At 43.8% G+C, this 14,053-nt stretch overlaps 1 protein-coding gene across 2 annotated transcripts in view; it reads right to left on the bottom strand.

Annotated features, from left to right (window-relative positions):
* Positions 1-14,053, bottom strand: part of LSP1 (lymphocyte specific protein 1) — a 77,611-nt gene that overhangs the window by 8,990 nt on the left and 54,568 nt on the right. For both annotated transcript variants that reach the window (XM_035121504.3, XM_035121511.3), the window contains exons 3-10: positions 12,714-12,896; positions 9,064-9,394; positions 8,278-8,391; positions 7,958-8,001; positions 6,507-6,588; positions 5,251-5,388; positions 4,434-4,514; positions 3,737-3,860 (exon numbers count right to left, since the gene is read on the bottom strand). In XM_035121504.3, the coding sequence (XP_034977395.1) occupies positions 3,762-3,860; positions 4,434-4,514; positions 5,251-5,388; positions 6,507-6,588; positions 7,958-8,001; positions 8,278-8,391; positions 9,064-9,394; positions 12,714-12,896 (1,072 nt within the window). In that variant the 3' untranslated portion in view covers positions 3,737-3,761. The remainder of the gene's footprint in view (positions 1-3,736; positions 3,861-4,433; positions 4,515-5,250; positions 5,389-6,506; positions 6,589-7,957; positions 8,002-8,277; positions 8,392-9,063; positions 9,395-12,713; positions 12,897-14,053) is intronic.

Genomic DNA, 14,053 nt, shown 5'->3' with positions numbered 1-14,053 from the left:
AGTGATCAGGGGCATATTCCACAGCAGCTGCAGGTTCTACACACCCTTCAAGGGTGATGCCATGCAAAACGCATTGCAATAGATCCATTTGTGGTGTTAGCCGAGACATAAGATGACCATGTCAAGATCCTCGTCCACTAGGAAGTGGCACAGTATGAGGCAAAATAAGTTATATACTACAGGAATAAATAATAACAATACTCTGTCATCTCACCATACTGAGCCTAGCTTGTAAAAAGTCACTGGCAGTTTTCTCATTGCCTTGATAACCAGGTTAGGGAGATTTGTGACAAAAGTTATCGTTTCTATACCTGGGCAGCCAGGCAAGTAAAAGGGCATCGGCTGCCAACTTCCATGATTTATTTCCAGGACAGCACTACTAAGCTAGCAGTAAGCCCACTGTACAAGGTCACAGAAGGACTTTAGCTGTGTACATCTTCCTCCAATAGATCTTAACCAGCTCACTCTAGGGCTGCTTCCACTTTTGCATTTACATGTTTACCGAGAGAATATGGCTATAGATGCAGCACAGAAACCAGCCAGGGAGTCATGCAACTCATACATGACTACAAGCAAGCAAGCCCACCCTGGCATTAAAGGCACTTCTGGTCACTTTTGCTACAGATACAGTATTTGCAGGATGCAAGTACTGAAAGCAACCTTGAGAAGATGGTAGGCTGAAGTCCTCCACAATCCAAGTGCACTGCTGCTGATTCACACTTAAGGCCAACTTGCAGCCACGTTCCTCTGCCCCAAAGCACAGCCAAACTGTCCTTTGCCACATGTCTACACACGTGGAAAAAGTATACAGCAATTTCTACCACTGGTGTGCATGACACCTTGTCCCAACCTCTTTAGGATCCACGTAGCACCCAATTCCTCACATGAGCACACAATCACGGATTGGGAGTGGATTGTTTGCACCGAGAATCAAGCGAGTTGCTTATTGCAGTATCTGCTCGAAAGACTATACATAGTTATTGGTTTGGAGTTTTGTTTGCATTTCAGCAGTGAATGATCTAGAGTTGGTTCTGGACACTAGGATGCTAATGTGTCCCTTTGGACTGGGAGCATCATCAGGAACACAGATTGCTCTTCCTTGCCCTCACTCATGCTTCTTTTTTTGCAGTTCCCATACTACCTTTAGAGCTTTTGTATGCTATTTTAAAGCAGTTCTAGAAGAATACTTGGGGCAATCTGTTTTGGGATGACCTTGTGCTTCAGCCTCAGAGCTTTTGTGGCGGGGCATATTCTACCCACCCCCACACTTGTACCATGCAAAACAAATTCCCCATAGTTTCCACAAGGGCCCATCACACTGCTTAATGCTGCCATTCAGTTGACGTATTGCTGCCACAGCAAATCGCAAGCTTACCACAGCAGCATCGCCAATGCAGGCACTATCTAAGGAGAGTGTTCTTCCCAGTGCAAGTGTAGCCATTTAAGCATTTCACATGGAATTTGCAAGAGAGCTCAGAGGAGTCAGCTGCCTGAATTCTCTTAAGTGTAAAGGGAACTATAAGGCCCAACTCCTTCCAGGGGTGCTCCATGCTCAGGTTTGCTAGGATAGTTGCCTAAAAGATGAGGTGCTGAGTTTTATTGCCATTTTATATCCACACAGTTGCACCCTTAAGCTTTTGTTTTTGCACTAATGGTTCTGAAAAGTGTGAAGTGAATAGTGATTTCTAATATTCTGCAGCTCCTCTACAGTTTCTTGTGCTTTATCATAGAGTGCAGTCATCTAATGTTCTGCTTTTCAGTGGCAGCAAACAAAGGCCAAAACGTTTAAATCCAGTCATGTGTAACTTGTCCCCAACACGTCTTTAAAAAATATATTAAACAATGCTACCACAGAAGCTGCAATCTAAAGGCAGAAGACGAGGAGGAGGAAGGAGGTGGCTTATTAATTATTTCCGCTTATGCCACCTTTGCCCCACAATAGATACAGTATAGGCACCCATATCTTTTTCCCTGTAAAGCAAAAAGTAGATTAGGAGACAGAAGAATTTTCAACCCCAAAATAGCATGGGCCCCTCCACAACTGCATTTTGAAAAATACAAAGTGTTGGATACAGTTTATATATTGCTGAGCATCATATGCAGATAAGGCTTTGAAAGATAGCTCTGGCAACAAGCAAATGTTTTGGAATCTCTTCTTAGGGAAGATTCAATAGGTCTTTATTAGTAGGATTGAAATGCACTTCTACTTTGCCTGCCCAAGAGGGCAATAGGGAATGTTGCCAATAGGGAATGTTGCCAAGAGTAAAAAGGACGATGGATAAGATATAGTGATGGAACAAGGGCACTTGCATTTTTCTTTTCTTTTTTTAAGAACAAAGGGTTAGCTAGCTTAGTTCTCCCCTGCCATATGCAAAAACATAGCTGTAATGTTCAATCCTTTGCACAGGGAGAATGATCCTTGGAAGAGCCTCAGTATGCCAAAAGTTGGTGATTCCAGCCACATTCTGGTCACCTCCTATTTTCAGCGGCCTTTAAGAGTAAGGATTCTGCAACAAGCATGAAGGGCCCTTTCCTCCTCACCCGGTTGCAGAGCCAACATCTGTTTTCCTTCCCAATTAGTGGCTCCACTAACATGAGCAGTGTTCATATTGAGTCATCCTGCTCTTAAAACATAATATGGCCCATAGGTGAAAGCTTCCTGCATTTTAATTTTGGGCTGTGGGACCCAAAATTCCTACAGCCACCTTTAAGGAAAGGTGCTTTAATGCATGAGTAAAGAGAAGGATCAGAAGGCATTGTGTGCTTTATTACAGAACCAGGAAATAAGCCAAGCTTTGGAGAACTATGAGGTCTTTCAGATGTAAAGGGAAATGCACAAAACCGATAAATAGGTTCTGAGCTGTCTTGCCTATCAGCTGTCCTTTAAAAGTGGATGTGAAAGTCAAATTTCAGTTTGAGTCAGTCTTCATAAATGCTCTTTCTCCAACGATAGTTTAGACGCAAGGGGATTTTGAACCAAGAAAGTACGGTACGTAGGCATATCAGGAACACAGAAAAGTAAAGTGTTAACATGGAACACAGAAAGGTGTTAAGAAAAAAGGAAGCAGGCATATTTGGAAACAGAAGTGTCAGGTGGGACAGTAAGAAGGGGGAAAGTAATTTGTTAAGATGGTGCCACTGTGGGGCTTTTTCTGAGCCTATAGTTCACACTACAATCCTTCACAAGACTCCTATGGAAACTTTTTAAAGATTTCCTTCCACAGCTTTGCATTGTCTGTACCTTCTAGATGCAGTTCCTGCAAAACCCAGCTACCTGAATCAAGGCTTTATTTTTTAATTACCTTTGTATATATAGATTGAATAAAGTGTTTCTATGGGAAAAAAGTAAGTGCTGTCTTTCATGACTAAATAAATGCCATGGCATGGCTGTCAGAGAGACATAAGGCTTTCCACTGCTACCAGAGAAATCCTTCTCCCTACATGCAGAAGAGAGGATGTCACTTAGGCTCAAGGCAGAGTCACTTAAGAATGGTACGCAAGCAGCTGTGTGTACACAAGTCAGTTTCAGATTGGATGAGAACCAGTAAAGCGAATGAGTTTGAAGTATAAAGGGGTTCCCTACAACCCCCCCCATTGTTCTGCTTCACCCGCCACCTGTAATATGGCAACGGTAAATTATGTGAAGATTACTAAAGTATTGCATGCAAGGTAGTCTTTCAAGCACTGAGAAAAAAATCACTAGGAGTTAATCTGTTGTGTGGCCCATTGTACCTACCTGTGTGTTTTGGTGCCAAAGCAGGCTATTTTTCTGTTGCCCCATCTTCTATCAAGACCTTTTTGTATTGGCCGTGCCCTGTTGCCACGTACTTGTACTTCTTGCCAGGAAGCTTGTGAGGAAGCTAAATGTGAGGGGAGGAAATGGAAGAAAGTTCAGAGGCTCAAGTACCTACTCCTCTTCCCACGTCACCTGCTTTCCAAGTGTTTTGCGTGGTTATCCAACTTTCAGTATTTTTAAAATGGTCTAACTTTGATCCAGTTATTACCCTTCTCCTTTCACACCCAAGGAGGGAGTAAGGTTTTTTTTTTATTGTAGCGGAGCAAGTTATAGGAGAAGTGAAACTGTACACACATGGCCACCCTGCCACAGGGGAGCTCATGTCAAAAAGGAGTGCTAAGCAAGAGCCCCGAAAGAGCACTTGAACAGTTAGCGACCCCAAAGTGTTAAAGACGCCATACCCATTTTCATTTATAGGTGATTATTCCAGAGTGCTTCCCTACCAGAGCCCTTTCATGCTGTTGAGACATTTGCAAGAAGCAATATTAAAAGCAAATTTCACACAACATTTACTATAGCACCATATGAATAAGCAATGCCTTTCCAAAGGAGCAACCACACAGGCTCCAGGTTGCAACCAAGATTCTCTTCACCAGTTTAAACCCCGAGTATCTCCAAAAACAAGAGGATCTCTCACCTTGGCATTTTCATCTGTCCTTGGGCTCTCTTTCTGCTCCCACAGGCTTCTCTTATTCACAATGTCTCCAGCCACAATGTCCTAGAAAAAGCATGGACACAGTGGTAAGATTTTGATCTCCTTTTCTTCCAGCTCATTTGATAATGATGATGGTACTTTTATTTATACCCCCCCCCCCATTTGACTGTGTTGCCCCAGACAATCTGGGCAGCTTCCAGCATAATAAAAACACAGCAAATGTCAAACATTAAACATTTCCTGATACAGGGATGCCTTCAGATGTCTTCTTAAAGTTGTGTAGTTGCTTACTAGTTTCACATCTGGCGGGAGGGCATTCCACAGGGCGGGCACCACTACCGAGAAGGCCCTCTGCCTGGTTCCCCATAATTTCACTTCTTGCAGTGAGGGAACTGCCAGAAGGCCCTCGGAGCTGGACTTCTGTCTGTGCTGAATGATGGGGGTGGAGACGCTCCTTCAGGTACACTGGGCCAAAGCCATTTTGGGCTTTAAAGGTCAGCACCAACACTTTGAATTGTGCTCAGAAGCATACTGGGAGCCTGTATAACAACCTAGGTATCAACATTTACCACAGCCACCTCCATGCAAGAGGCTTTACAAGAACGACAGAACTTTTATGCAATGTATCAGTATGGGAGCCCTATATTCTGACCCCATTTGATTTGAGTGCATTTTTGCACATTAAAACATGTCCATGTAAATGCTTCCTGCAATAAGGTGCATTTTCATTTTTTCTATAACAGCATCAGCCTTTTCCAACAGTAGGCTCTTGAAACACAATGCACAACAGAAGCCCTACCTTACAGGGGGTTGCCTTCACAGAAGTTTGAGCCACTTCCCCCGTCTCCCAGAGGTTTTTCGTGCTGGCCACTGCAGCACTAGTGGAAGGAAGGTCAATGGAAAGCTGACGCACTGGCTTCGGAGACTTGATGGACGTCTGGAAGGGACATAGGTAAATCTGAAGGAGCTTCTTGCTCTGAACCAATTCACCTCTTTTACAATCATGTGTCTATAGGGCTCTTTCTAAACACATTCAATTGACTCCCATCTCCAGGTACATGAGGCAGAATCTGCACCACAGTGATGCTCCTGCTTAAGTAAGCTCTAATGGAAGGTGGATGTGTTCCTCTCAAAGACAGGAATTGCAATGCACAACCACTTTGTGCCAACAGAGCTGCTGCTGATGGCAGGACAGGCAGGCAGGGGGCAGGGCAGCTCCTAAACACCTCTAGTGCAGACACTGCCTTCATTTCAGAGACTCACTCACATAATGAAAAAACAAACACCCAAACCAGCCAGCCAAACTATACCATAGCTGATAAGACAAGGGTGGAAAATCTGTAGCCAGCAGGGCAGGAATAGGCGATCTCAGTTTCCATGGCCAATGGTTAGGGTTGGTGTTGTCTGTCTCAAAAGACAATGGAGTGCACCACCAGGGGTGAAGTCAAGCTGCTATGTTAGTAGCACCAAAGTAACCTCCCCAGGGTGCAAGGCTGAGCAGTATGTATGGAGGTCCTGGGCTGCTCAGACTTTGTGGTCCAAAGGAAAGCAGAGCAATACATATGGCACCAGCTTGGCTGCAGGAGGGTTGATGTAATTCTACATCATCTCATGCACTCCAGGTTTTCCATCCTACAGCAGAGGCGCAACAGAGCCTTGTAACAAGAAAGCATCTCATTAGGCCCAACAGAAGTCAGCCACAACCCACGCTTGTGATAACTGGATAGGAGGGCAGAGGAAGCACCTGCACATGCTGATTCCTAGCCTACACCAAGCTGGTAGCACATGCACAGCATCACACATAGGACTTTGCTTGCCACAGAAAACAAGCAAATGCCTCCGCGGAACGGATTGCGGTCGCAAACCGAGGTACCACTGTATGTGCAACAGCAGAAGTACCTTGCCAGCTTGCCATCCATTTAGAGTCAATCAAGGCAGGTTCTTCAAAGCAATTGACACATTCCCTAACTCAATCAGGAGCGGAAGGAAACCAGCCTGCACCCTCAGCACAGTTTTGGACAACTTCATTAACATAGTCAAGGAGCTTCACCTTACCTCAATGGCATGAGTGTACTGCTCAAGTTTGTCATCAATCTTTGAAACTGGAAGAGGTGGCTGTGTCTTCTTCACACTGTTACTGGAAGGAGAACAGAAGAGGCCAATGGAAACAGGATTTCTTGCAAACATGGGGATTTCAAAGCTAATCCAGCCCAACATGTTCATAGCGCCATCTTCCCACTTGCCAGTGATTTTTGGAATACAATAAGAACTAATTGAAGAAAATACTTAACCATGATTTGTTGCAGTAACCCTGGATTAAGATCCTGAGAATTCAAGGAAATCATGGTTTAGCTTGCTTAATAAGTTCTGCCCCTGCAGAGGACTTGTATCAAGGAGACACCAGTAATACCTAATTGTCATTGTGCAAGCAGAAAGTCTGGGGAGATTGCCTGAACCAAAGTTTAACCATGGTTTTTCATGGTAAACAGTGGCCTGGCTCACACATCATACCAAGCCAAACTCTGCTTTAGTGCAAATGTGTGAGTTCCTAGAGAGGAGATCAAGGCTGTTCTGCTCCTCCAGAATGCTTTTGTTTCTCCTTGTAGTATAGATCTCACAGACAAGCCATAAATGATAGGACAAATCTTGGATACAGCCCGTGGTTAGTCTGGGTCGGAATGACCCAGACTAACCTGCTCAGTGCAGGAGCAGAACTACCAAGAGCAAAGTGGCCACAATCTCCTGCCTAGGAACCTGCACATGATTTAGCTTAGCATGGTATGTGAACCATACCAGTATTTAACCTTGCCTAGCACAAACTTTAGTTGCACATCCTGGTTTGTGGCTAGTCTTTTTGGCTAAATATCTAACCAAGTTTCAGTTCTTTGTCTGAATAAAGAAGCACAAGTCTGAGGAAGTTTTAAGTGTTATGCCCAAGAAAGAGATATACAGCCCAATTCTTTGCCCTCAGTATCAAGAAGAATAGATGATTTGGGGCCAGGTGTTGTGAAGGACCCCGCAGCACCCACTTGTACCTGCCTAGGCTTAAAGATCACCCTCAGAGATCCTGCATGCAGGCCAAATGTCAAGATTAATTAGATTTGTGGGCACTTCTGATGAGGCTTTTTCAGTGGTGGCCCAATATGCCTGGGAAGTTTGATCTACAGATATCAATAATATAGACTACTGCCCCACCATCCCCGTATTTATTAGCTTTTAAAGGGACCTTAATTTGTTGTACTTACTTCAATCTACTTTTAACAGCTTGGGTTTTATATTATTTCAAACTGCTGTTTTTAATTTTGCAAATATAATTAGGCTGTTTTTTTATATTTTTATTTTACTCTTTATAGAAGTTACCTTGGGATGACTTTGTTCTGAAAGGCAGCATGTAACATGGGAAGTGAGTAAAATGAAATGCTTTCAGCATAGCTGCCTTTAACCAAGTGAAAAACAGTACCAGCATTGCACAACTTAAGAATATTCAGTCCTCGGATGGCAGTTACCTTTTCTGTATGGAGCGGTTCAGGGATTCAGTTCTTTCAGTGATCTAAATAAGAAATGACAAGACATCAGCTTAGTCAGTGGTCTAGAAGATAGATAAAACTTTCCTGCTTCCACCCCAAAATGCCAAGCTAAGGCTGGGAAAAGAGAAGAAAAAAGTGTGTAACGATTGCCTTCCCCCCCCCCTGATCTGCAGTTCTGTACCCTTCTGTTCTAGGTCATTGTATAGTTCCCCAAATGGTTGGGGGTGGGAGCTTGGGGGTGGGGGGAGACCCAACCTTTGTTTATCAGTGTCCTCCTACCTAAAGAGCATAATGCATACCTTTACTGTAGGGCTTGAAGGAGGCTGAGACTCTTCCTCTTGGCTGGAAGTGCTTGGAGTTCGTTGCCGTTTTTCTGGTGCCTCTTCCTCCTCATTCCTCCTCCTCTTCTTCTCCTGAAGAGAAAGAATTGGTGGCGATTTAGCAAAGAGAGCTTGTGCAACATTTCCTCTAAGAGTTGTTTTCCATACCCCGACTACCTTCTCTGCTCTTCCAGTTGCCCTACTCCCTTCTCCAAGTGCAGAACTGGACACGGTGCTCCAGATAGATGACCTCTGACTAGCGCAGAATTTCCCAGGATTTCAATATTACAGTTCTATTATTGCAGCCTATTGGCCTCTCTCTTTTTTTGGCAGGCACATCATGCTGCTGATTCAACAACAGTTGTAGTCAACTGCACTCCTTGGACCCTTTCCACATGGCCTGCTGCCTAACCAGATATTCCCCCATCCTATATCTGTGAATTTCATTTTTATTTTATTTTTTTGCCTCAATGCATAACTTTGCATTTGTGTCTGTTGAAATTAATTTTGTCAGATTCAAATGAGTTTCCCATTCTCTCAAGGTAATTTTGAACTTCATATTTGACCTCATCCCATCCCCATGGCTTGCAGTGACAATAGCAGTAGTGTGTACAGCTACAAGACACTGAGGGCCAACAAAAGTTTCCAAGCAGATTTTTGTCTATCTTTATGTCCTTATATTGCTCATTTCCCTTGGGTCCTGTTGCCTCCATTTCAGTTTTAGCCTCCTAATTTGTAGACATATGAAAACAGAATACATCTGACCTCTTGCAATTTTTCTTCTTCTTCATGCTGATTCTCTTCTGCGACATGGTGTGGCTCCTCTTCAACATCTTGGAGCTCCTCTCCGACATCCTGATTCTCTTCTCTGATACCCACATCTTCGTTAAGCTTTTGCTGCTGATCCAGCTCTGCTTCTGCCTCAAGCTGATCTTGTGAGATGGAACCAGAGGAAAACTTGAGGAAGTTCGAAGGCCCAGGTGCAAACCGGATGAAGATGGGAGTCTCCTGATCCAGGTGAATCTGCCCTAGCTTGGCTTCTGCTTCCATGAGATTGCCTTCTTCTTCCTCATAGGAATGCCTTGGTGACCTAGGACTGAAAATTGGCAATGGGAGGAAAGGATAAGAGAAAAGGACAAAGGTATCAATTAACTTCCTTTCTTTTAAAGGACGTGAAGTACCAGCTTTGAATATCTTTAAGATGATGAGTGGAATTACAATGTTCACAGGAAAGGAAGTCTACTAGTTCAAATGATGCCACCAATTTGATTTCTATGTGAAAAACAAAATACAGCATTGTGCCAGTGATGAGCTGCCACATAACCATTAATATGGCAAGACAGTTGTTTGCATTTCCTTTGTACACCCCAGAAGTAGGGGCCAGAATGGGAGGATATATATAGGGGAAAGGCACTCAGCACAACACATACGGTATATGGGAGCCTTGTATTCTGTTAACAAAGTATACATTCCAGATTTAGCCCAAGCCACCTTGACACCCAAATGCATGTGAAACACAATGTCACTGAGATTCTCTAAAAATTGCTGCCTGGTGCAATTGTCCCCCTCTGCCTAATGGTTAGACTGAGTAGGCTGACTCTACCAGATTCTAAACTGTCCTGTAACAAAAGAAAAGATAGCAAGTCCAGTTGTCCTCCTGATATATTGTTCAAAACAAGAAACTATTTGAAAAACCCAGGGCAAAACAGATGAGGGCATTCAGAATAACCAGAATCTGGTGAAGCAGAAGTTATTCAGGTTACCGGTAGGATACTTGTGCAATAAATCTCAGAGCAAAGATACTCCCTGCTTTGTGGTCCTTCAATGAAAAACAAGGGGGAAATGACATGGATGCTTGACCTCGGGGTCACAGTTGCACTGAAAATCCCTCAAGGAAAACCCCCACAGAACTTCATGTATCTTTTCCTTTCAATCCTTTTTCTTCTTCATCTCCTAAACCGAAGCACTATTGCATGGTGGCGCTTGTCTATATTATGACTCTCCTGGATGTAAATGCCAAGCTGAAGTTGATTTAACCTTCCACTGACCCACAATGTCCATACCAAAAACATATGGGAATGTGTGTAGGCACCACGAGAAGTTGTGTTTACACAGTTCCATTGCTGGGCTCTGAGGCAGAGCAGTGCAAAGTATGAGCATGGAAGGTGGACAGACATTCCAAAATAACCCAATAAATGCTGGTTGTATCTCAGGCAACCCCTCCCTGCATTTCACATGGAACACAAGGTAAATCCTTATTTTCATTTATGTGAATTTGGAACCAGGTATTAACCCCAAACATCAGACGGCCACTTATCATACCTTAAATAAGCCAGATGGAAGCAACTGCATTGAGCTACAGATAATTTCTTACAAAAAGACGTTTACCGAATATGTGGACAGCCTATGCAGGCGTCTGTGATTAGCACAAAGTGGTGACTGGTTGCTACGCCTGTTCCATCAAATCACAGAAACCTCTCTTAAGGGTTCTCCCTCCCCCTTAAACTTAAAAATGCTAGAAATGTAAACAATTAAAGCATCATTTCTTCCTTATGCAAAGAGTCCTGTTGGCAGTAAAAAGTACCCAAGGCTTACCTATAGGTCCTATGCTTATGAATAATCATTTTATAAAGGGGTTGCTCACCCCAGATGCCTCTCAGCATGCTACTCATTGCTTTTCTGCTATGAGCTACAAGCAAAATTGCAACTGAATTTCCACACTTTTCTTGGCATGTACCTCTCACTATGTTTTGTTTAAACAGTAGTCATCTAGGCAGCATCCATTCTGCTCCATCCTTTTCCACACCAATCATGGTAACTTTAATTCCAAAGTCACTACTTTAATTAATTGAGGGAGGGGGGGAGAGACCACAGCTCAGTGGCAGAGCACCTGCTTTGCATTCAGAAGGCCCCAGGTGCATCTGTGGTGGGCGGTATGATGACTGCTGTATAAAGATGAGCACTGCCTTCATTACTTATAAGCTACCCCCATTGCGGTGAAAATAAAAATGTGCACACTGGTTTATAATTCAGTTAAAATGTGGGGCCATGTTCCTAAACACCACCCCAAACCAACGAGGAACCAACGACATTGTGTTTGTATAGGGTTGTCATTGCCAACCAAGTAAGATGAGAGCTGGCAGCAGCTTCGCACACAAGGGTCAGATGAAGCTTTTGAATGGACAGAAAAAGCCTCATAATAAGAACATAATAGCAGCCTGCTGGATCAGGCCAATGGCCCATCTAGTCCAGCATCCTATTCTCACAGTAGTCATGAGATCCTGCAACCAGGATCTGAGCAAAACAGCACTCTCCCCTCCTTTTCTTTTCACCAGCTGGTATTCAGAAGCATTACTGCCTCAAGAGTGTGGAGGCAAATCAGTCACTGTGGCTGGTAGCCATTGATGGACTTTTCCAACTCCACAATATCCTTTTTGAGTTGAGGTGACCAGCTTAAAGTCAGCACATTAAGCCGGTGTTAAGAGGCACATGTCAAAAGCCAGTTACAGAGTTAGCAACCTCCTATTTGTGACCAATTAGCACCCAAGTCCATTAGGCATTCTACTCATGGGAAGCTCCCTGTGATATGAAGCCTACTCTCAACTCGCAAGTAGGAGATCTCTATGTGTAGCCTTGTGTGGACCCACCCAAGGCCCAATAATCCTAAAAATCCTCTGGGGAAAGCTAACCAACCATTAGAAAGAACAAACTTCCAGGAAATTTATAAAGAATTTATAGTGTTAAGGCACTAATAGCTTCTCAGAGTACGTACAGCCTACAACAGATATGAAACCTCACAATGCACTTCAGAGTCTGGAGCAACTCTTTTAAAGGACACAAGAGAAAGATTTCACTCTAAATTTCACCCAGAGTCTGGTAAAAGGTCCACTATCAAGAGTCTACTTACACTGGAGCTGTGGCTCTCCCTCACCCGCCAGGAAAACAGGATGCAAAGCAGGGTCATGTCATCTAAATGTGTTTTCCTAATTAAGGTTTTCAGGACACACCCTCCCTTTCCTTTGCACTGTCCTGCTGCAGGTGTTCCATATTTTCTCTCTCCCAGCTGAAACAGCCTACATACCCCAGTCATATATTTTTTAAAGCAAACTATAAACCCACCATACATGTGTTTACTCAGTGGAACTAATGCAGGAATGTCAAATAAAAACCTGCCTGGACTGGAAAATTTCTTGATAACGGAAATGGCTTGCAGTAAATCGGATCATTTTGTCCTGAGAGTGGCCAGGCTACATCTTACCTAGAAGTAAGCCCCATTCAATTGGTGGGCCTTACTTCCAAGTTCACCTGCACAGAATTGTTACAATTCTTCCGGTGTCTCTGGTTTGACATCAGTTCTTCTGCTTTGTGAGAAAGAGTTTGCCACTTCTTTCGGAGCAGCGAAAAAGCACCTCTACCTTTCTTCACAGCATACAGGCGCCGTCGGCTGGGCTTCTCTCCAGTCGCCCTGGCATGTCTGCTCTGCTTCTGGCACTCCTTCCCCTGCCCATCTCTGCTTGCGCTGCTCAAGTTTCTGAGACCAATCGCTAAAGCCTTCATCCTCTTCCAATTCTGTAGTCCCAGAAGGCTTACCATCAATCCTGAAACACGGGAGAGAGAAAGATGTTTACCACAATGCAAGTTCAGAATAACACACACAGTGTTCTGGTCATTGCCTTTGTTGACTGTTCTCATTTTAGCTACTGTACCTGTGGGCCCTTCAGATGTTGCAAACTCCCCTTAGTCCCAGTCCCTGTGGCCAATGGTCAGGCTGACGGGAGTTGGAGTGAAACCAGAAGCGGCTGGTGAGTTAGGGCAACCCCACCCTCCTGGCTCTGGAATCACTGCTGCTTACCTGGACAGAGCTGTGGACGCACTGGCAAGAGAGCTGGATTGGCTCAGCTGGTACACCCACTCAGCCCAACTGCACCGCCACTGAGCCTTCATACCACCATTCCCCTCACAGAGGTGAAATTTCCAGAGGGATTGATAAAAGGGGATATAAATTCAATAAATAATAATAATTTCTGCAAGGGGAGTAGGGGTCTCTTTTCTCAGCACCCTTTACAAATTACCGTACAATTCCCCTGAGAAGCTGTGACTGCTTAAAGTGGTATGATACTGCTTTAAATCTATAGTGCAGATGGGGTCCTGATTAGTGGCAAGAAACACAACCATTCCACTCTCAGCCTCATGCCATTTTGTGAAATTTTGGTTTTTAGCTCTTTGAAGACTATGCACTTTCCTTTTCAGGATGTCAAAACACAGACACACACACACGAGGGGGGGGGGGTTAACCATCTGTACAAAAGCATCCGTAGCAATCCTGCACTATTTCTGAATATTTATTTACAGTTATGTGGTGTTCTTATTAATTCTTTAGAGATTGTGTCCTCCCCACCACTGCAGTACAGATATAGCCAGTGGGTTTTGTTTAAGTCGTGAAACAGTGGTCTAGTATCTGCTTCAGCCAAGCTACTGTCCCTTCTCCCCATGAATTATGTTGGGACTCACACACCTGCCATTGACAACAACTTGGGGGTTTGTCTAAGATGCACAAACTTCTGGGTTTTCCTTTGAAAAAAAGCTCAACAATTTTGGGGTCCTCCTAAAAAAAGCTTAAACCCTAGTTTAAAGCTAATTGGGGGGTGTTTTCACTGATTGTTTACAAAAGCCCTTATAAAGTATCAATGAGATTTGCTATAGAAACTCACAATGGTGGTTAATTTATAGGACTCTGCCTATGCTTGGTGCTTTG

Source organism: Zootoca vivipara, chromosome 1, assembly GCF_965207765.1.
Source record: "Zootoca vivipara chromosome 1, rZooViv2.hap1.1, whole genome shotgun sequence".
Lineage (NCBI taxonomy): Eukaryota > Metazoa > Chordata > Lepidosauria > Squamata > Lacertidae > Zootoca > Zootoca vivipara.
This window is presented reverse-complemented; position numbering and strand designations above follow the sequence as displayed.